Here is an 18,811-nt window from a genome sequence, read left to right as displayed (position 1 = left end):
CATTTTTCCCCAATGTGGAAAATAAATGGGGAAAAGCTCAGATGTTGTTAGAAGGTATGTTTAGAGCGAGGCTGCCACAGGGATAAACATCCTCAGTTACGTCATTTCACTGCATAACTCAGAGTGCGCAAACAAACCCCATCTCCCACAGCTCAGCTTTCTCTGTAGCCCTCTGTATTCCTGTCATTAGCATCTTTCCAAGGAGCATTCAGACATACACAGATCATCGTGCTCCTCGCTCCAAGTGTTTTCTCTCAAAGGACAAGTAACTTCTCTCTGCCTCCTTCCATCGGCTGATGAGCTCGACAGCTCAACACCACCACTACGTCCACCCCCCACGGACCAGTACTCACCCACCTGCAGACAAACCCCCACTGACAAACACAACCCCACAGCTCTCAGGTGCTGCACAGCCCCCTCCCCACCATTACAGCTGCTCCACTGCCCCCAGTAACTGCTGGGCTCTCTGTATGCCAGCCCTCCCACACACCCTGACCTTGGAGCATTCCCAGCACAACTCAGACACCCTCATCATCACTGCCAAGTCCAGCTTCACCCCACATTTCGTAAGGCACAGCTTGAGGAAGAGGTTTATAAGCCCATGCCTGAGGGGACAGCTCAGGCTGCCCCATGTGAGCTCCCACACTAGCAGGGAGCTGGTGAATGTCACAGCCTGGTGGGCACTGGCCAATGCCAGCCCAAGAGCATCGGCCACCCCAGACCCCCCAGCTGGGGGGAGCTGCAGCTGGCTGGCAGGGACACAGGCCACGGCCATTCCCAGCTGCACAGCAGCCAGGGTCACATTCCTGGGATAGCTGGGAGCGCTGCTGTTCACACAGGGAAAGGTCACCCTTGTGTGTGCAGGCAGCTGCCTGGACCACCGCCTGGGTAGGGCACGGGAAGGAGCAGCTGTGGGAGGCAGAGAGGAAACACACCAGCTCCGGCCAGGGCTGAGCTGCTCCCTGGCACAGCCACGGAGGGGCAACTGCACACAGCACAGAGCAGGGGCAAACAAGGCCACAGCCTGACAGGAGATGGAAATCCCAGTAAGCAATGGGAGCTAGTGGCAGAGACACACTTCTCCACGACCATCTTCCAAGGGCACAGTTGCCAGGGTGACCTGAGACAGCTTTCACTGGCGCAAGACAAGAGCCAGCTGAGGGCAAGAGATTTATTGGTCACTCTCTATATACACCTATATATTAATCTGTAGTAGAAAGCAGCAGTCACTACATGCACAGAGCAGCAACTTGTGCTTCTTCTGACCCTGCACCTGGAGACCTGGCCACAGTGCCCAGCCAAAACTTACCTTCTTGCCTCCTCTACTCTACAGCTAAACAGGGTGGAGAAAAGATAAAACCTGCAGACAGTGAGGCCAAGCAGCACAGAAGTGACTAGAAGGAGCTGAGCTGAGCCAGGGACAAAGACCACATCCTAAATGGATGCAGGTAGAGCTCTGACTTGATCCCTAAAATACAGTCACCTAGCACCATGCTGGGAAAGGCAGGGACAGAGCCCTGAGGTTATTCTGCTCCACTTAGGACCACAAGTGGGAAGGATGGCTCCTCCATCACTGAGCCAGGCCACAGGGCCTGACAAGCACGTGGAGGGGTGCAGAAAGTGCCAGGGCTTGGAGCAGCTGCCATGGGGCAGTCATGGGGATGGGGTACAGCCCCTCTGCTGCAGAGACACAGCTGGTGCAGCACATGCTTCGTAGCAAGTAGGGCTGGTCTGCCCCCAGCTGGTACAGGCAGGAGGAGGAGTGGGCCCAGGCAGCCTCTGGCAGGGTGATGCCAGCTGGGAACCAAGCAGCCCAGGCATCAGGCAGCGCAGGACCCAGGAGCTGGCTGGGGCTGGTGCAGTCACTTGATGAGCACCTGGTTGCACAGAGCACACACGAACACCGTCTCCCTCTGAGCCTCTGGGGCTGGAAAGGAAAAGAGGTGTCAGAGATGCTCTCCTTCCCCACTCCCAGGTAACTCTCAGAGCTGCTCCAAGAGCTGCAAACCATTTGCCACTCTGTCCTGAGCCAAGCAGCGCTGAACATGTCCTGTCCCACCAGGGCTGGGGCAAACCCCTGCAGCAGACAGACCTCTGCCCTTCTCCACCATCCACTCACCTGTGGCTCCCATCACAGCCTTGGGAACTTTAAAGGAACAACACCTGGAACAGAAGCTGTTCCCACAGTTACTGCAGCTCCGCTGTGGAGAGAGATGGGGGTGAGACACTATTCTAAGACCATTCCCAGCCTTCCCTGGCAAACTTCAGTGCTGGAACACTGCTAACAGCATTCCCTGCTGAAGGGGAGTGGGTGCAAGCCCTGAGCCGCAACAGCAACAGCAGAGGAGGCATCTGCCAACACCACCTGTACAGATCACCCAGGCCTCACATGCTGGATCTGCATTCAAGTGTGCTCTAACATCACAGGCAGCCTGTGTCCAACCTGAGAAAGCACAGGCTCCAGGAGCTTTAAGGACACTACATCAGTTCCTATGCTGTAACCCTGGAGGGATGCAAGCTCCAGAGAGCGCCAGACATTTCAGACCCAGGAGTAAGGGGAGGCAGCAGGAAGACATCAGTGCAAGTCTGGAGAGGACAAGAGATACCCCCTCCCCAGAACTGCACAGGGGACTGTTTGCCAAGCACCACACGCAGGGACTCAGGTAAGACAAAAGGGGTGGGCTTTGATCCTCTAGTTCCCACAAACAGACCCATGCTCTGCGTCATTGGGAAGCTCTCAAGCCAGAGGACATGAGTTAAACAAGAGCACAGAGCAGGTGCCTTTTACTTCAGTACACATAGGTTTAGCCTGAGGCAGCTTCCAAAGGAGCAAATAGACAAAAGACTCCACAGCACAAGGGATCCCTGTCACCTTTAGGCATGCAACAACACCCAGCACTTAGCTGAGGTCATCTGCTGCTGAGCTGTGATTGAGGCCAACCACCTGAGCTGCCAGAGAAAGCCAGGGTGAGCCAGATCCACACACCACCTCTGCCTCAGGAGCAGGCAGCAAGCTGGGGTGGAAGCTGCAGACTCACCCTCTTCTTGAGCACAGAGAAGGTGGCTCCACAGCCAGTGCAGCTCCCTGGAAGAAATAAAACAGAGATCAGACAGGGCTCTCCTGCCTAGGACCACGAGAGCTACAGGAACACCCACGGCTGTTGTAAAGCCTCAGCTTAGAGGTGGTATTGCTGCACCTTCTCATCTTTGCCCTTCCTAGGAGGCCTGGAAATATCCTCCCCATGGAGAGAGGAGGTCATTGAAGGTATCAACACAGCCTTAGCAGGTACCTCCCCACTCTGCCCATTCCCAATGCAGTGGTCACCACTGCAGCACAGCCCCTGCAATGCTGAGCTCCTCTGAGCCTTACCAAAGTTGTTGCTGGGGTAGCGCTTGCGCAGGCGCTCAGTGAGGCGTGACACTTTGCTGCGGATCACCTCGTTTTTGCTCATAAAACCGTTGTCTGGGAGGCTGAGGTCAAAATCTGCTGAGCACTGAGAGGTCTCATCATCCTCCTGCAGAGAGCAGAGCCAGCTGAGCGTGGAGGGGTGGCTGTGGGCACGCTCGTGGGCTGCAGGGTGACCTAGCCCAGAGATGGGCACTCAACAGGCAAGATGCTCCACATGGCATCCCCACAAGCCACCAGCAAACCAGGCAAAGGCTGCCAGCTGCTCCAGCATGCCTTGGCATGGCAGTACTCACCATGACCAGCAGCTGGTTCTCCTTCTCCCGCAGCATGGGATAGAGGAGAGGCAGTACAGACTGAGTCAGAGGCACCCAGCCCCACAGCCACCCTCCTTGAGCACCCAGCTTGCCCACCGAGGCTCTCATCCCTTCCCACCTCAGCAGCCCTACAGGCACAGCCCAATCCCACCAGCCTCAAACCTCAATAGCATCTTTGAACTCTTCATCAGGCTCTGCCTCCTCCGCCTCCTCCACACTGCCAGGGGTAAGGTCCTGCAAGAGATTCACAGAGCTTGTCCTGCTGTACCCACACCCCTGTCCAAAGGTGGGCCCACACTTCTGCAGTGGGTTCCAGGACAAAGGACCAGCCCCTCAGCAGCCCCATGAGAAGACATGAGTCCCAGAAGGTGAAGTGAGCCCCTACCTCCCCAGACAGCATCCTCACATGCAGCAAAACAACTGAGCCAAGCCCCCAGTGCAGCAGGGCAGCCCCCCAGCAACTCTGGAGGCGCTCACAGGCTTCCATCACCAAAGCTGGCAGCTGGAAGCAGTTTGAGGGTGTAGGGACACAGGCACAGTCAGACCAAAGGGTGACCTTCAACTCCCACTCCTCAAGTGACAGCCCTGCCCATAACTCACCTCTGTGCTGGTGGGTGTGGGGGTCTGGTCCAGGGGGGCAGCAGCAGGCAGGGGCTCAGCAGGCTCTGGAGTGCTCTCGAGGCGTTTGGCTCCCACACACTGCTCAATCGAGGCCCTGAGCTCCAGTATCACTGGTAAGAGGGGAATGCGGCTGGAATGGGGTGGCACTTCCCATCTTCCAGCCCCACTGCACAAAAGCCAGCTGCGAGAGCCAATCTCCAGGGCTCAATATGGGTCAGTGGCACATACAGCCTTTACTTATCAGGTATCCTGAGCCCTCCTCTGCTCACACATCAAAGTTAGGGCAGCAAGAAACCCCCCCACTATCTGCCCCAGCTCAGCATAAGGAACAGCAGGGGCCTTAGTCACAGAGATCTCACTCCAGCATGTGCTACAGAACAGGGAGCACCTTCAGCTCTCCTCCCCACTGACAGCACGTTTTCAGGACAGTGTCATACACTGCCACAGGCACTGAGAGTATTTCATGTCAAGCAAGGTCAGAATCAAAAGGGATGCCAATGCTCACGTAAAAGCTGTGTTGTCAGCCCCAGGTTGCCACAGCATAGAGGAGAGCAGAAAACAGCACCCAGGCCAGGACACACATGAGGAGAGGCTCTCACCTGGCTTCAGAGGGCCTTTCCCCAACCCATCCCACACAGGCCACTTCCAGGGAAGTCTCTTACCTTGGTAGAACTGAGTGTTGCCCAGGAAAAGGGTGCTGTTGAGGATGGCCAGGACCCAGCAGAGGGGCAGCAGGTAAAGGACACAGACAGTGCCCAGGAGTGCCCCATAAAATCTGACAAGGAGCAGAACACTGCAGTCAAGACAAGGCAAATCACAGCACAGCACAAGCCCCTCTCTTTCACGTGGATCTCCACCTGCTCTCTCCAAGTACCAAACACATCAAATGCAGCTCCACAGGCCTGGCTGGGCCTCTCTCCCTGCTGACCCCACTACAGGATGCCTGACCCATAGTACTCACTGGGAAGAGACAGTGGGGTTCTCCCAGTACAGTATACGGTACGCTGCCTCGCAGCTGCAGCACATTCCGCTCAGGAACCCCTCCAGCTGGATCAGGCTGCAAATGAGACCTCAGTCACAAAAAAGCCCCACAAACACCCACCCTGGCTCCCCCACACTTCACAGCGGCCAGGCTGGTGTGAACCCAGAAGCCTTCCTGGTTGCAGACGCCACAGGAGCCCCACAGCGGTAAGACCCCAGAGACTCACAAGCTCTTGACCTGGGCGATAGCCTCCTGCTTTGAGAGCTGCACTTTGCGCAGGTCCTCCCGCCGCACGCTGTGGTACCTCCTGCGCACCAGCTCCGGCTCCGAGGGCTGGGCCCGGCACGTCTCCTGCAGGTAGCCCAGCAGCGCCGGCACCACCACCAGCAGTGCGAGCACCGAGTACCAGGCGGCTGGAAGAGGAGGGACAGCGTCAGCCCCGGGGCTCCGGGCAGAAAACCGACCCTGTCCCCGCACACGCACCTCTGCCGAGGGTCAGCAGGAGGAAGTTGAGGCCGAGGCAGACGAGGAGGGAGCACACGGGCCGCTGCCACCTGCGGGGAAGACGGAGAGTGAGGGACGTGAGGTCACGGTGACGGTCTCGGCCCAACCCGCACCTACCGGAGGAGGCAGCGCACGCCCTCGGCGGCATCCCGCAGCGGCTCCAGGTAGAGCTCCAACCGCCGGTAGCTCCGCACCAGCTCCAGCAGGTCGAAAGCAGCGGCTGCGGCCTTGGGCGACGGTGACGGCAGCTCCGGCGGGGCATCCCCGGCCACGGCCGCCGCCCCCTCGGGGCTGCCCGCCGCCCCGTCCCGCTCCACTGCCTGCATGCCGCGCCAGACAGGGCGCCGCGCCACGACCGCTCTACGCTACCCGCCACTTCCGTGAGAAGGCCAGGTGCGCCATGACGTCACTGACGTCAGCCGCTGGCGCTCACACGCAGCCAACCAGAAGAGCCGGCCTAGAACGCGTGGGCAGAAACCCCGCCCCTGCGCGAGAGAAGCTGCGGAAGAGATTCTGGTCCCGGAAGTGGCCGTGATGTCGGGGCTGCGGCCTGGGCGTGGGGCCGGGTTTGGTGGGCACGGTCCGGACATGGGGCTCGTCCCTGACCTGCGGCTGATCGAGGTCCCAGCCTCGTGCCGATCCGGGGCTGGTCCGGTTTAGGACTCGGCCCGATCCCAGTCTAGGGCTGGGCACTGCTCCCTATCTGGGGCTCAGTCTCAGCCTAGGTCTGGTCCTAGTGAGGGTCAGCTCCTGGTCCAGGGCTCAGTCCCAGGCTGGGTCACAGCATGGCCTGCTCTCAGCCGTGCAGGGCACTGTGGTTTTGTCCCCATGGGCTTCATTGCTGGGAACCTCTCTACAGAGAGTGACCGGAAATTGTCCCCACGCTGGCACTTGGGAGGGAGCGGGAGGTTACCCCCAGGCCCATAAGCATGGCTGGCAGCTCATCCACTGCTCTTCCATGACCCCAGAGTGGCCCAGCCCTGGCTACCCTGGCACTGTTCTGCAGAGCAGAGCCGTAGGTCCTGCTCCCACCACCGCAGGCATCACAGGCATCCTGCCAGGCGCTTGCAGTAGGGCAGGGCTGCTGGCTCCCAGGGGTGCTCTGGGAACCCTGAGCTGCATACACTGCAAAAGAGGGGAAGCTATCCCATAATACTCCATGCAGTCTTGTTAACCTTATACCAGTTGTTGGGCTGTGAGTACAACACAGAGCATGTGACCCATGATGGTGATGCCCCATCTGCAGGTAGAGGTCCAAAGCTCATCCCCATCCCAAAAGTGCAGCCCAGGGCTGGAGACAGCCCCAGGAGCTGCCCCCAGCCCACCCCCAGCTCTCCAGGGCCCCAGCAGCATGGACATGACTGCCCAGCAGTGCCCCAGCCCTGGAACAGAGAGCCCTTTCAGTCTGGAGTGACAAAGCCCATAGGAACGCAGCTCCATCCTGTCCCCCCTGTGTCCCTGTGGCCATGCTCAGTGCCTGCAATCAGCGCTCATGTGAGGACCAAGCTGTGCCCTGTCTCTGGAGGGGGCAGAGAACAGCCGCTGTCCCCAAGGGAGGAGTTTAAGCCTCTCTACCAGGAGGGGTGGCTCAGCACCAGGGATCCTGCCCGTGACCCCAGAGCACACCAGGATGCGTTGACCACATGTCCTGGGTTCAGCTGTAACAGTTATTTTTGTCCTCCTTAGTAGCTGGTGCAGTGCTGTGGTTTGGTTTTAGTTGGAGAACAACGCTGATAACACCAATGTTTTAGTTGTTGCTAAGTAATGTTTATTCCTACCAAGGACTTTTCAGTCTCATGCTCTGCCAGTGAGGAGGGGCACAAGAAGCTGGGAGGATGCAGAGACAGGAAACCTGACCCAAACTAACCAAAGAGGTATTCCATACCACACCACGTCATGCCCAGTATATAAGCTAGGGGCAGTTACCCTGAAGGCCAAGATCACTGGTTGAGTCGGGTTGGGTATTGGTGAGCAACGGTATTGGGCATCACTTGTGTTTATTGTATTTTTTCCTTTCCCTTTTTAGTTTTATATTTTCTCCCCTTATAATTATTATTATTTCCCTTATCATTATTGTGAGTAGTAGTAGTTTTGTATTATGCTTTTGTTACTGGACTGTTCTTATCTCAACCCATGGGGTTTACATTATTCTGATGTTCCTCCCCATCCTGCCTGGAGGGGGGAAAAAGGGGGAAGTGAGCGAGTGGCTGCGTGATGCTGAGTTACTGGCTGGGCTTAAACCAGAGGCTCCAGACAGGAGGCTCTACGGTGCAGGGCTACAGAACCAGGGGTAATCTCAGCTCAGACCCCACTCAGACCCCATCCGCAACAGATCCCAACCCCAGCACAAAGGCCCAGACACCTGGTGAGCGCCAGTGTTGCTTTATTTGGAAGGTGAATCCATAGGCACTGCAGAAGGGGCTGGAGGGGGGACAGAGCCGGCACGACAGGCAGGGAAAGGCACTTGTGGTGGCAGAAGCCCTGCTGGGCACCTTGGGCAGCCTGAGCCAAGGGCTGCACCAGAGCAGGCAGAGGCAGGAGATGTCGGGGACCGGCCCTGACACAGGGAGGGGACAGAACATCCTGCCCAGGGAAGGGGTAGATGGCCTGGGGGCTCGCAGAGCTCACAGCATGAGGGGGGATCAGCTGGGACAGCACCTCATGATGGAAGTGGTGACTCAGCATCAACCCCAGACCCTCCCAAGCCCCAAGAGGATCACGACTGCTGCTCTCTACTCCAGAAAAGGCACCAGGGAACCCCAGACAACACCCAGAGTCTGTGGCCAGAGAACGGACTGTAAGGAACACCCATCCTTCCGATCTCAGCCTCTGAAGAAACTGGGTCAGATCATCCCTCACACCAGGAGCAACAGAGAGGACCTGCCCCCTGGCAGGGTGAGGAGGGCTTGTGGCAGGGCAGCCCCAGTGTGCTGCTCCTCCAAAAGTTCCCAGTCTCTGGCTGCCCATCGCTCCAGCCAGCCCCACAGAGCCTCCTCAGGGCTTGGCACCCGGTGGGCTGCGGAGGTTGATCCAGGGCTGGGCTGGGCCCGCTGCTGGCATCCTCTTCTGTTGCCCAGGACAGGCTGTGTCGCCACAGTGCCCAGCCGCAGCTCACCCGCAGCCACAGCGCCAGCAGCAGTCCAGTGCTGCCATGCTGCCATGCTCACCCTGCTCCTCCACCTCGCCATGGTCTGCAGGCAGTTCAGGGCCCAAAATAGAGCCAGATTGTTCAGAGAGGAGTTTTCTAGGATGATAAACCAAGTGCCATGGAGCCAGGCAGGGCTGCAGGCCAGTCTTCAGTGCCACTGGTGAGGCTGTGCCTGTCCTGGTTGGAGCAGCCTGGCCCTGGTGGCTCAGAGCCATGAACCTCACTGCAGGAGGGCAGGGGGAGAGAACGACCCTGTGCCCTGCTCCCTTCAACTCCCTTCAACCCCAAGGGCATCCGTCCCCATCCTGGGGCAGTATGAGCCCCAGGGCTGGACCAGGCAATGGCCTTGCTCACCCTTCCCCTCACCCTGCAGTGATGGAGTCTGTGCTGTCCTGTGCGGGCTCAGCCCCAAGCAGGACAGCGTGTCGAGGGTCCGGGGTGACAGTGGGTCAGGCTGTGCAGGACCTGGGTGTCTCCACACCCCCAGAGTGCAGAGCAGGAGGGGCTGAACCTCAGAGGGCTCCAGCAAGATGGGAGACGTGTTCAGGCCAGACAGGAGGAGGGGCCCAGGCTGGGGAAGCCGAGATCAGAGCCTCCATTAGAGAACTGTGGAGGCGCCGTGCAGCTGGGAATGGTGGGAAGGGGCTGCTGGAAGGCCATATGGGAGGCAGTTATACCTACCCAACCCCACTAAACACCACTGCCCGCTGCTCAGAGTCCCCAGGCCAATACCCTCTGCCCCAGGGATAGGTCAGCACCCACCTGAGCATGCAGCATCTGCAAGGCTGGGGACTGGGGAGTTGGGCAGGGGCCCTGGAGAACTTCCAGAAACTTGTGTCCTTCTGAGGGACAATCCACGTGTGTCCTTCCACTTGCGATAGCCAACATCTGTCCAGGGCTGGGAGAGGAGCCTGTGCAGTGGCTGGAGCTCCACGTTGTCTTGGTAGGATGCAGGAGAAGCCATGCTTGGGGAAGGCCTCTGTCTGTCCATCTGTCTGTGCAGGAGTCTCTGGGGGAAGCGTGGTGCAGTCAGCCGGGAGGGGATGGGGCATCAGGGTCACTTTGCCCCGGAAGGGCGCTGCTCTCAGTCCACAAGCGAGAAGGAGAGTGCTGTGGGGTCTCAGATGATGTCGCGCTCATCCCGGCAGCGTCGTGACAGGCAGTAGAGCCCAGAGAAGAGGTACAGGCAGGCGGTGATGCCCCCACAGACAGAGGCACTCAGGTAAGCCCCATAGAGGCAGTGCTGGCTGTAGCCCGGCAGGTTGCAGTAGCTTTTCCGCCCAGCCTTGTAGCCCATGATGCCAGTGGCGGCTGCATAAAGCCCGACTCCCAGCGCCAGGTCGTGCACCAGGTTTGTGAGGAGCCAGCGGGAGCCCAGCCAGGGCACCAGGGTCCAGCGCCCCAGCAGGCTCAGCCCGAAGAGGGCCAAGGTGAGGAGCCAGACCAGGACGGCAGCGAAGAGTGCGAAGTGAGCCGCCCCCTCGTACTTGTGAGCCGCCACCGTCACCCAGAAGGCAGCGCCCAGCGTTATCTGCCCGAGGCGCAGCAGGCCCAGCGGGCTCCGCAGGTAGGCGCGGTGAAGGCTGAGCGAGCCGCGGGCCAGCGGCCCCGGAGGCGGTGGTACTGCCGGGGGAGCCGGGCGGGCCATGGCGCGGCCCTGCCTGCTCCGGCGCTGCTCGGGCTGGACTCAGGGCTCCGGCAGCAACTTCCTCCGCGGCCGCTGCCAAACATCTGGCGCTTAACGGTCCTCCCCGCGCGGGGCCTCTTTCCTCTCCCCTCCGCTCCATTCCGCCCCGCCTCCCGCCGGCCCACCGGACACCCCCGCCCGGCAGCGGATTCCTCTGCCGCTGCCGTCGGGCGGGAGCTGCCGCGCACTTCCCGTCCCGTTCCGCTGCCGAGGAGAAGCGGGAGGCGGCGGTAAGAGGCGGCGGGGCCTTGGGGGAGCGGCACAGGGACCCCGCGCTGCGGCCGGCTCAGGGGCGCGCGCCGGGACTCCCCTCTACGTCACCCGGGATTCCCTTTCGCTGTGACGTAAACTGGGGCTCCGCCCAGGGGCGGGGCCGCGCCCCTCCTATTACGTCAGTCGCGCCACGTGGCCTAGCTCGGCGGAGGGGCGGTGCTGCCACGCCCCTCGGTGCCGATTGGCCCTGGCAGCAGAAGGCGGGCGCGGATTGGCGGCGCGGCGGGTGAATGAGCGGCGCGGGGCATCGGCGGGACCCCGGTAAAGCGGCGCGGAGCGGCCCCGGCAGCGCAGCGCCAACCCCGCGGAGCCGCGTGCGGCCGCCTTCGCCAGGTTCTGTGCGAGCGAGGGAAAGGGGGTCACGGCGGGGCCCAGCGGCGCGAGCACCGGCAGGGCGGGACCGGACCTGCGTGCTCCGGCCCGAGCCGGGCGCCTCCCGCGTCCCGGAGCGGCCCCGCCCGCGCGGCTGGCCTCCTGCCCGGCGCCGCGGCCCGCCCGCTCCCTGCCGCCGCGGCGGGTCCTTCCTCACCGAACAGCCGCGTCAGAGCCCGGGGGACGCGGGCCGGGAGCGGAGCCTGACGCCGTCCCTGCGGCACTCGCAGCGGCCGAGGCCATGGGCACGCCAGCCTCGGTGGTGAGCGATCTTCCGGGGCGGGCAGCGCCCGCAGCCCGCGGCCGCAAGCGGGCCTCGGCCAACATTTTCCAGGGCGTGGGGCTGCCGGAGCTGCGGAGCCTGTTCCAGAGCGGCGGGGCCGAGCGGCCCGAGGAGCGCGCCCGCCTCGTATGGCGGTACGGGGGCCAGCGGCGCATGGCGCGGGCCCTGCGGCGGCTCCGGCGACGGCAACCGGCACAGCCCGGCGGCGGGATGGCACGGGCCCTCCGGCGCTTCGGCCACCTGCGGTAAGTGCGCACCGGGGCGGTGGGGAACAGGGGCAAGCACAGCGGTGCCCCTTCATTAACATATGCCCCTTCCCCGCAGGATCGCGGAGAAGGAGCCTGAGAATCCATGTAGCAGCACCGGGCTGGCATACTGAGAAAGTGCAGGGCTGCTGGACAGCGGGTGCCAGGACCTGTGAGGACACTAAGTGTACCGACAGGCTGCAATGGTTAATAAAAGGTGGACAGTGGTGGCTGCGTGAGGCTGCGCTGGGTCCTGCAGTCCCCTCGCCTTCCCTCAGGGTGGCAAGGCCTTGGGCCAGGCTGTTGCACCAGTCCTGGTGCAAGGGGACCAGCCCCGACCTGCTCTAGGATGCTGCAGAGACACACAAGCACATCCAGCTGAACGGCAGCTCTGTTATTCAGACGGTTGCATGGTTTAAATACATTACATACATTTCTACAGTGCATTAGAACGATACATTTTGGGTCAGTCACAGATGCAGCTGCGCCTAGCCAGGAAGCTGGGGTCTTGCTGCTGCCCACCCTGTGCTTCCACAACTAGTGCTGAGCCCCCTCCCTGCACAGGAGACAAGGGAGCTCTCCCCTCCCAGGCTCAAGCAGCAGATCCCCAACCTGCCTTCATTCCCCCCCACCTCCCAAAGATGAGCTAACAGGACACTGAGCTCCAACCCCAGCTTCCCCTGGCAGCAGAAGAAGCTGCGGCTCAAGGCAAGCGGATGCAGGCAGCAGCCCTGCTACTGTTCATACAACATGAGTTCAGCGACTTCTGTGGAGTGAGGGGCTTGGGGCCTCACCCCCACAGCAGGCCTGTGGGATTGTCAGCACCAGGACAACCAGGAGCCCAGAATGGCCCCCCCCCATGCTCCCATCACACCTCCCTCCCATGCAGCAGAAAAGCCACGCTGGCCCTTCCCCAGAAGTCCCCTACCCCTCACGGGGGCCCTAGGCACACACAAGGCTGGCACCACACTGACTGCACAGCAGCCAGGGAGCTTGCTGGGAGCAGGGGCAAAAGCCAAGCAAGAGCAGCTGTGGAGACCTGGCAGGAGGGATGGACCAGGGCAGCAGAGGGGGAGAAAGTGCTTGCACCCACCCTCAGCCCTCTCCAGCTGTGGAGGGGGCCTCCAAGCTACAGCCCCTCCCAGGGCCACATGTTCCTCACAAGGACAAGCCAACACCTCTTTTCCCCATAGTTTCTAACTGCACCCAAGCCAGCTCTGTGAGTTGTCCCTCATCCATTCCCTCCTCAAGCCCCCAGCCAGAGAACAGCCGTTCATTGTGGTCCCCACTGCGCCAGTGGGCAGCAGGAACTCCCCCTGAGGAAAGCAGCATGCACAGGGTTGGGGCAGAGGAGGGACGGTGGAGTACAAGCACACCCTCAGGCCAAGGGAGGGGAGGACAACCTGCTACAGGCCTTCCCAGCCCAGCAGCCAGCACGGTGTGAAAGAAAAGTGGCCAGTGGCTGGTGTGAAGGCCTGGATGGATACTGGTCCAGGCAGCCTGCTCATCCCAGCCCCAAGCAGGGGTGCTCAGAACTGCATGCAGGCCGAGGGAGGGGCAGGGTCCCAGCCACACCACAGCTCCCAGAGGATTCCCACTCCTCCCCCTGGGCTCTGCCCCAGGCAGGGCACTGAGCTCCAACGGAGCTGAGGAGGGACCGTGCCCGACCTGCCTGGCTCCTCCAGTTCAGCTGCACGTTCCTCCAGCCGCACTCGACCCAGAAGGTCGAGTCCCAGCCACGGGAGCCAGCAGTGGCCCAGCTCCTCTCGCAGTGCAAGTCCGAGGCAGCCAAGCCCTGCCTGTGGCTCCCATGGCTACCACCAGGAGAAGAAAGGCTTCCGGCTTTGGAAGCTCTGTGTGTAGGACTCACTGGCAGTGCGCTGGTGGGAACGCGCTGTTTCCACAATCACAGGCGGCATCTGAACCAGGTGAAGGGGGCTCTTCCCATCCTTCAGCGCCTGAGTCAGGTTCAGGATCTGTATGGCACAACAGAGCAATACCCGAGCTGCCCTGACGCAGCAATGGAGAGCATCCACCCCATCACCCTACCTGCCACACCGGCAGGACAAGGCTCTGTGCCTCACCCATCCACATTCCCTACACACAGCTTACCTGGCCCCTCATGACAGCAATCTGCTTGTGAAACTGTCCCCTGTCAAAGCCAGGGTCTTTCTGGAAGAGAGAGCACAGAGAACACGTGAGATCCACCTGCTGCCTCAAGCAGTGCAGGAGATGCCTATTCCCCAAGCAAGCCTCTCCTCTTATCCCATGGGTTTTCTGCTTCTCCCCACACTGAATCCTCCACTCCTGGCAGAGGGCTAACCCAGCTGTACCTCAGCTCATGAACAGTCAGGAGCCTGGCCACATTTCTGTCCTCTGCAGCCTTGACAGGGAGCTTCCCAACACCACCCCAGCTTTTCTTCCTCCCAAGCCACCCTCACCCGCTCCCCGAGCTCACCTTGAAGAGCTCATACAGATCTTCCTCCAGGTCCTTGACAAAGTTGGGGTCTGAGATCTTGGGAAGAATCAGGTCCTTGATCTCCTGTGAAAAGGGGATTTTGGCCTGGGGCAGCCATGCCCAGTAGAATGGATCTGGGGGAGTAAGCAGGAGACATTAGAGCTGGGAAAGGCAAAGGATGGTGCCACATGCCCCTGGGTGACAGATTACCTGCATCTGGGACACAGGGTCCAGTACCCGGTTTCTACAGCCCCTGCTGAGGCAGAGTCACCCATGAACCCAGAAAGTATGCAGAGAGACAGCCCTACCCCTCTCCTCTCCAGCCCTTAAAGAAGATGCCTGAGCATGGAGTTCTATGACTCATCAGGGTGCCCTGACACAGCATGAGGAACTCACATGCTCTCCAGGAGTCTGGGTGTTTCAAGGGAAAGGCCAAACCGTTGTCTATAGCAGCCAGCTTGATGATGGGCTCCTTCACCACCACCCAGTCACTGTCCTGAAAGGAAAAGGAGCAGGTCACAAGGACCACTCTGCAGCATGAACAGTCCCTCTCCCACTCAGAAACCCAAGCCAGCTGGGAATTCCCATCCCTTCTGCCCTGTAAGAGCCACTCACCCGCACGCCCGCGCTGTCCAGGGGACAGTCGTACTTGATGAGCCAGTTGTCATTGCCCCGATCTGCAGGGAGATAGAACCAGCTGTGTCAGTGTCAGGGCCTGCCTGCACCACACCAGGCAGAAGGTTACTCCTCTCCTAACCCACAAGTGAGACAGACCCATTTTAGGCCCAAACTGTACCCCAGAGCCCTGGAGCTTGCTGAAGGCCTGGGAAGCCACATCAACCCCTACACAACCAGTCCTGGAAACTGGAGAGGTCCACGTATCCCCAGCTCACAAAAGACATGTCAGCCTGCAAGCCCCAGGGTGCTTCCTCAACCCCTTCCAGCCTGCAGGAACTTGTAAGCCCAGCATGAGATGGGATGCAGGGACATAGTCAGGTGCTGGATCTCCAGATGCCCCTGGGTCCTCACAGCTGGCAAACTTGCACCCCAGTACAGTGGTGGTTCCAGATCTCCCAGAACACAGGCCAGCAGCCAAAGCATTTCCCCAGCAGGCAGTCACAGCAGCCACATTCTACCCAGAGGCTGCTGCCTGGTGGCAACTGCCAAGTGATGTCAAGAGGAATTTTGGGTGCTGGGAAGAGATGCCAAGCCCCTGCCCCCATCCCCTTTCTCCAGCTGGCAGGACATGAAGGAGCAGTGTTCCAGGCCAGGCAGCATCCCTACCTGTGTTCCTGATGATATAGTCCAGCACCACAAGCCGCTCAAACTGCAGCAGCAGCTGCCGGTTGGTGTTTTCCGGGAGTGGCTCGGCTTCAAACCGCCGCAGCCAGTAGTCAGCATCCTTGTAGCCTTCCACAAAGAGCTGAAAGGAGCCCACCTGAAGAAAGGAGAGGCTGTGTTACAGGAGGCCACAGGGGATGGAGAAGTGGTGACAGACGGGCATGGAGGCCAGCAGCCATACTTTGGGTGGCAGACCAATGCGGTTGAAGCGCTGGCCGACTTTCGGCACCTTCTCCAAGGCCAGCCTCTTCCCCCGGGACTTCACCCTGTCAATGGCACTGTAGTTAAAGGTCTCGCTGGCCAGATACACCACCTGGGGGGAGAGGAGTGCAGATGTCAGCTAGGGCAATTGTCACCGGTCTGGCTGATAAAGCCAAGACACAGCATTTCCCACAGCTCTGCCCAGAACAAGGATCCCACGGCTTGGCAGTCCCAGTCCAGAGCTCCCAACACACCTGCGAGATCAGCAGTGCCACAAGCCAAGGTGCAAGCAGAGCTGTGCGGAAGCACATGAAAGCCTCCCCGAGACAAGGGTTTCATATCCCCTCACCTTTGTGCGGGGAACAATGTTGAGTTCCAGTTTCTGGTCCACCAGGCTGGCACCCGCCTCCGACAAGTAGCCCTGGTTGAGGACGAGGCAATCTCTCCCAAAGCAGCACGGGCAGCACAACTTCTGCAGCCACTTGGTCCATTTGGGGTTCAGCTGCCCATAGGGCTCCTCGTTCTTGGGCTTGAAGACACCAATGATTTTCTGTGAGGAGGAGAGAGGAGAGCTGACTCAAGACAGTTGGCAGAATCAGGACATTTTCCCCCCCGACCCAGTCCACAGTGGGGACACTCAGATTGTGCCTTCACCAGGGCAATGACCAGCTCCTGGGACCAGGCAGACCCCCACAGCTCCAACGAGGGAGCCTTGCTCAGGCAGTGCCCCATCCGATGAGAGCAGGGTGCTACCCAAAGACCTTCATACCTGGCTCATGTGTCTGGAAAAAGCCTCCTTTGTCCCAAAAGATACCAGTGATAATGCTGCTCCCTGGTAAACATCCCAGTGACCTTTGGATGGCTGGAGAGACCTACTGCTCACTCCTGCTCATTACATCTATGCAGGAGGAGGGGGATATTGATCCCTGCTCTGGCTCCAAAATCCACTGAACAGAGCTGATCCCAAACTGACTGGAGGAAAAGGGACTAGAACACCTCAGCAGGAGATCCAAGTGCAATCCCAGTCTACCAAGCACCAGAAGCCAGGCCACGGCAGGCAGGAACAATGTTTTGTCCACCAGAAAGGAAGATGAAGGGTTTGGGGAAACAGAACCACTGCAGACATCCCCTGATCACATAGAGAAGCCACTTTCCCCGAGCAGGCAGGAAAGCAATCCCCTCATCAGCCACATGTGAAGGCACGCAACCGCCAACATGTCCTTGGATATGAGCCTGCAAAAAGCTTGTTGAGAGCTCTGGCAGCATGGAGCCGTGTGTTCCATAGAGCCAAGTCCAGTATAGCAAGGCCCAGCCAGCCACAGACAGTATAAAGGTGGAGGCCAGAGGCCTGGCAGCACAGCATCCCCTTCCAGACAGACCTCTGCCAAGAGCAGCACTGGCAGAGAAAACAGGTCTGCCTGGCACCAGCAGCACATCCAGGTAACCACATCCACCAGGGCTGGGGAAGTACATCCTAGCTGGTACAGCTCAGAAGCTGAGAGGAAAGCAGACACAAGACAGAAGTTCTCACCCCACCAATGGCCTCACCCCTGCCCACAACAGCAGGGCACTGCACTCTCTCATGTCAGCAGCAGGGAATCTTTGGTGACTCTGGGCAGCAGCCACAGAAATCAGCTACACACCACATTCACTGACAGCAGGGCAGGCCAGCGGCCTGCCAGATGACATGGCCAGGAGGACACAGGCTTTGGCTCCTCATACACCCCCTCCACCAGCCCTCACCAAGTTCACGTCTCCTACAGCCAGGCAGCCTCTGCGCTGCTCATCCAGCCGCCACCCCAGGGATATCACATCTCATATTGGGCAATGGGAAGTAGTAGGAGGGTGGCGGGAGGAAGTGTGCACTGCCCCGGCTCAGCTGGGGCTGCCTGCCACTGCTCCCGGGAGCCAGGCTCCACCCGGGGCAGGAAAGCTAGGACAGACCAGAGAACAGGGAGCCCACTCCTGCTCCCCAGGAAGCATCTCAGCACACATGCAGCCAGGGAGTCATGGGAAGCAGCAACAGCTCAAGTAATTGGGTTGGGTGCTGCAGATCACAAGACAAGCCACCCCGTGCTGCACACACATCCAGTGGGTGGCATGGAGACGGTTGCCACGTAGCTGCCAAGACCTACAGGGGACCAGCCATAATTTGAGGACTTTGCCTTGATTATATCAACCACACAGCCACAGGGCTGGAGTCACCATGGTCATGAGATGCTGATGCACAGGCCTGGGGCTGCGGGTGACCCTCCTTGGGTACAAGAGCCACAGAAGAGGCTGAAGCAGCACTCGAGCCCAGCTGCCCCCCACTCTTGCTGCTAGTTCCACCACGCTTCTCCGCTGGGCAGCTCCAGCTGCAATTAGGAGCCCGGCCACGCTGGGGCCGGCCCCCACATCTGCCCTGGGAGCGCCCCTCCCCCAGCCAGCACCGCTCCTCAGCCCGCTGGCCTCGGGGGCCGGCTCACCCCCTGCGGGTCCTTGACGAAGTAGCTGCCACTGGAGCCCTGCGAGATGCGCTCGGGGAAGATGCCGCGCTCGCTGGCCAGCTCGGCGCGCCGCACCACCTCCGCGAACTCGGGGTCCTCGGGGAAATCATTGCGCTCCCGCTGCGCCGCCGCCGCCGCCTGGGCCTGAGCCTGAGCTGCCGCCTGGGCCTGCGCTTGGGCCTGCGCCGCCGCCGGGCCCCGCGCCCCGCGCTCCAGCAGCGGCTGCCGCTCGCGGTCGCGGCCTCCGGGGGAGCCGGGAGGGGAAGGCGGCGGCGGGGGAGCGGCGGGCGGGAGGGTGCGCACGGCCGCCCCCGGCAGCCCGTAGTCGGGGGCCTGAGCCCGCTCCGGAGACACCAGCGGGCTCGTCTCGTCCATCGCGCCCGCCCAACCCGGCCTCGCCGCGACACCCGCGCCTGCCGCTTCCGCTCGCGTCACCGCGTCTCAGGGGCTGCTCCGCCCCCCACCACGCCCACACCGGGCGTCG

General features: G+C 60.6%; 4 protein-coding genes across 5 annotated transcripts; 1 reads left to right on the top strand and 3 right to left on the bottom strand.

Moving 5' to 3' along the window:
• Positions 1-1,157: 1,157 nt before the first annotated feature.
• Positions 1,158-10,030, bottom strand: ZFYVE27 (zinc finger FYVE-type containing 27; the record flags this gene model as incomplete). 2 transcript variants are annotated; one of them, XM_080621410.1, is made up of 11 exons in its annotated part: positions 1,158-1,927; positions 2,120-2,201; positions 3,039-3,085; positions 3,371-3,515; positions 3,886-3,957; positions 4,324-4,454; positions 5,007-5,119; positions 5,306-5,401; positions 5,553-5,739; positions 5,810-5,880; positions 9,741-10,030. In XM_080621410.1, 11 exons carry the CDS (start codon positions 10,028-10,030, stop codon positions 1,863-1,865), a joined length of 1,299 nt encoding a protein of 432 aa, XP_080477536.1. In that variant the 3' UTR covers positions 1,158-1,862. The 2 variants fall into 2 exon arrangements, with proteins under 2 accessions (XP_080477536.1, XP_080477537.1); XM_080621411.1 differs by lacking the exon at positions 9,741-10,030 and adding an exon at positions 5,948-6,301.
• Positions 8,197-11,297, bottom strand: MARVELD1 (MARVEL domain containing 1). Its single transcript, XM_080621417.1, has one exon. The coding sequence runs from the start codon at positions 10,624-10,626 to the stop codon at positions 10,099-10,101; it is 528 nt and encodes a 175-aa protein (XP_080477543.1). The 5' UTR covers positions 10,627-11,297; the 3' UTR covers positions 8,197-10,098.
• Positions 11,223-11,998, top strand: AVPI1 (arginine vasopressin induced 1). Its single transcript, XM_080621418.1, has 2 exons — positions 11,223-11,838; positions 11,918-11,998. The coding sequence occupies exons 1-2, from the start codon at positions 11,552-11,554 to the stop codon at positions 11,970-11,972; spliced, it is 342 nt and encodes a 113-aa protein (XP_080477544.1). The 5' UTR covers positions 11,223-11,551; the 3' UTR covers positions 11,973-11,998.
• PI4K2A (phosphatidylinositol 4-kinase type 2 alpha) lies at positions 11,845-18,808 on the bottom strand. The gene is made up of 9 exons (XM_080621407.1): positions 18,307-18,808; positions 16,188-16,388; positions 15,819-15,950; positions 15,581-15,734; positions 14,912-14,973; positions 14,693-14,792; positions 14,297-14,430; positions 13,951-14,010; positions 11,845-13,814 (listed from the first exon to the last, which is right to left on the bottom strand). Exons 1-9 carry the CDS (start codon positions 18,700-18,702, stop codon positions 13,653-13,655), a joined length of 1,401 nt encoding a protein of 466 aa, XP_080477533.1. The 5' UTR covers positions 18,703-18,808; the 3' UTR covers positions 11,845-13,652.
• Between the last annotated feature and the right edge of the window lie 3 nt (positions 18,809-18,811).

Source organism: Psittacula echo, assembly GCF_963264785.1.
Source record: "Psittacula echo genome assembly, chromosome: 6".
Lineage (NCBI taxonomy): Eukaryota > Metazoa > Chordata > Aves > Psittaciformes > Psittacidae > Psittacula > Psittacula echo.
The sequence above is the reverse complement of the archived record's forward strand: the minus strand, read 5'-3'. Positions and strand labels throughout refer to the sequence as shown.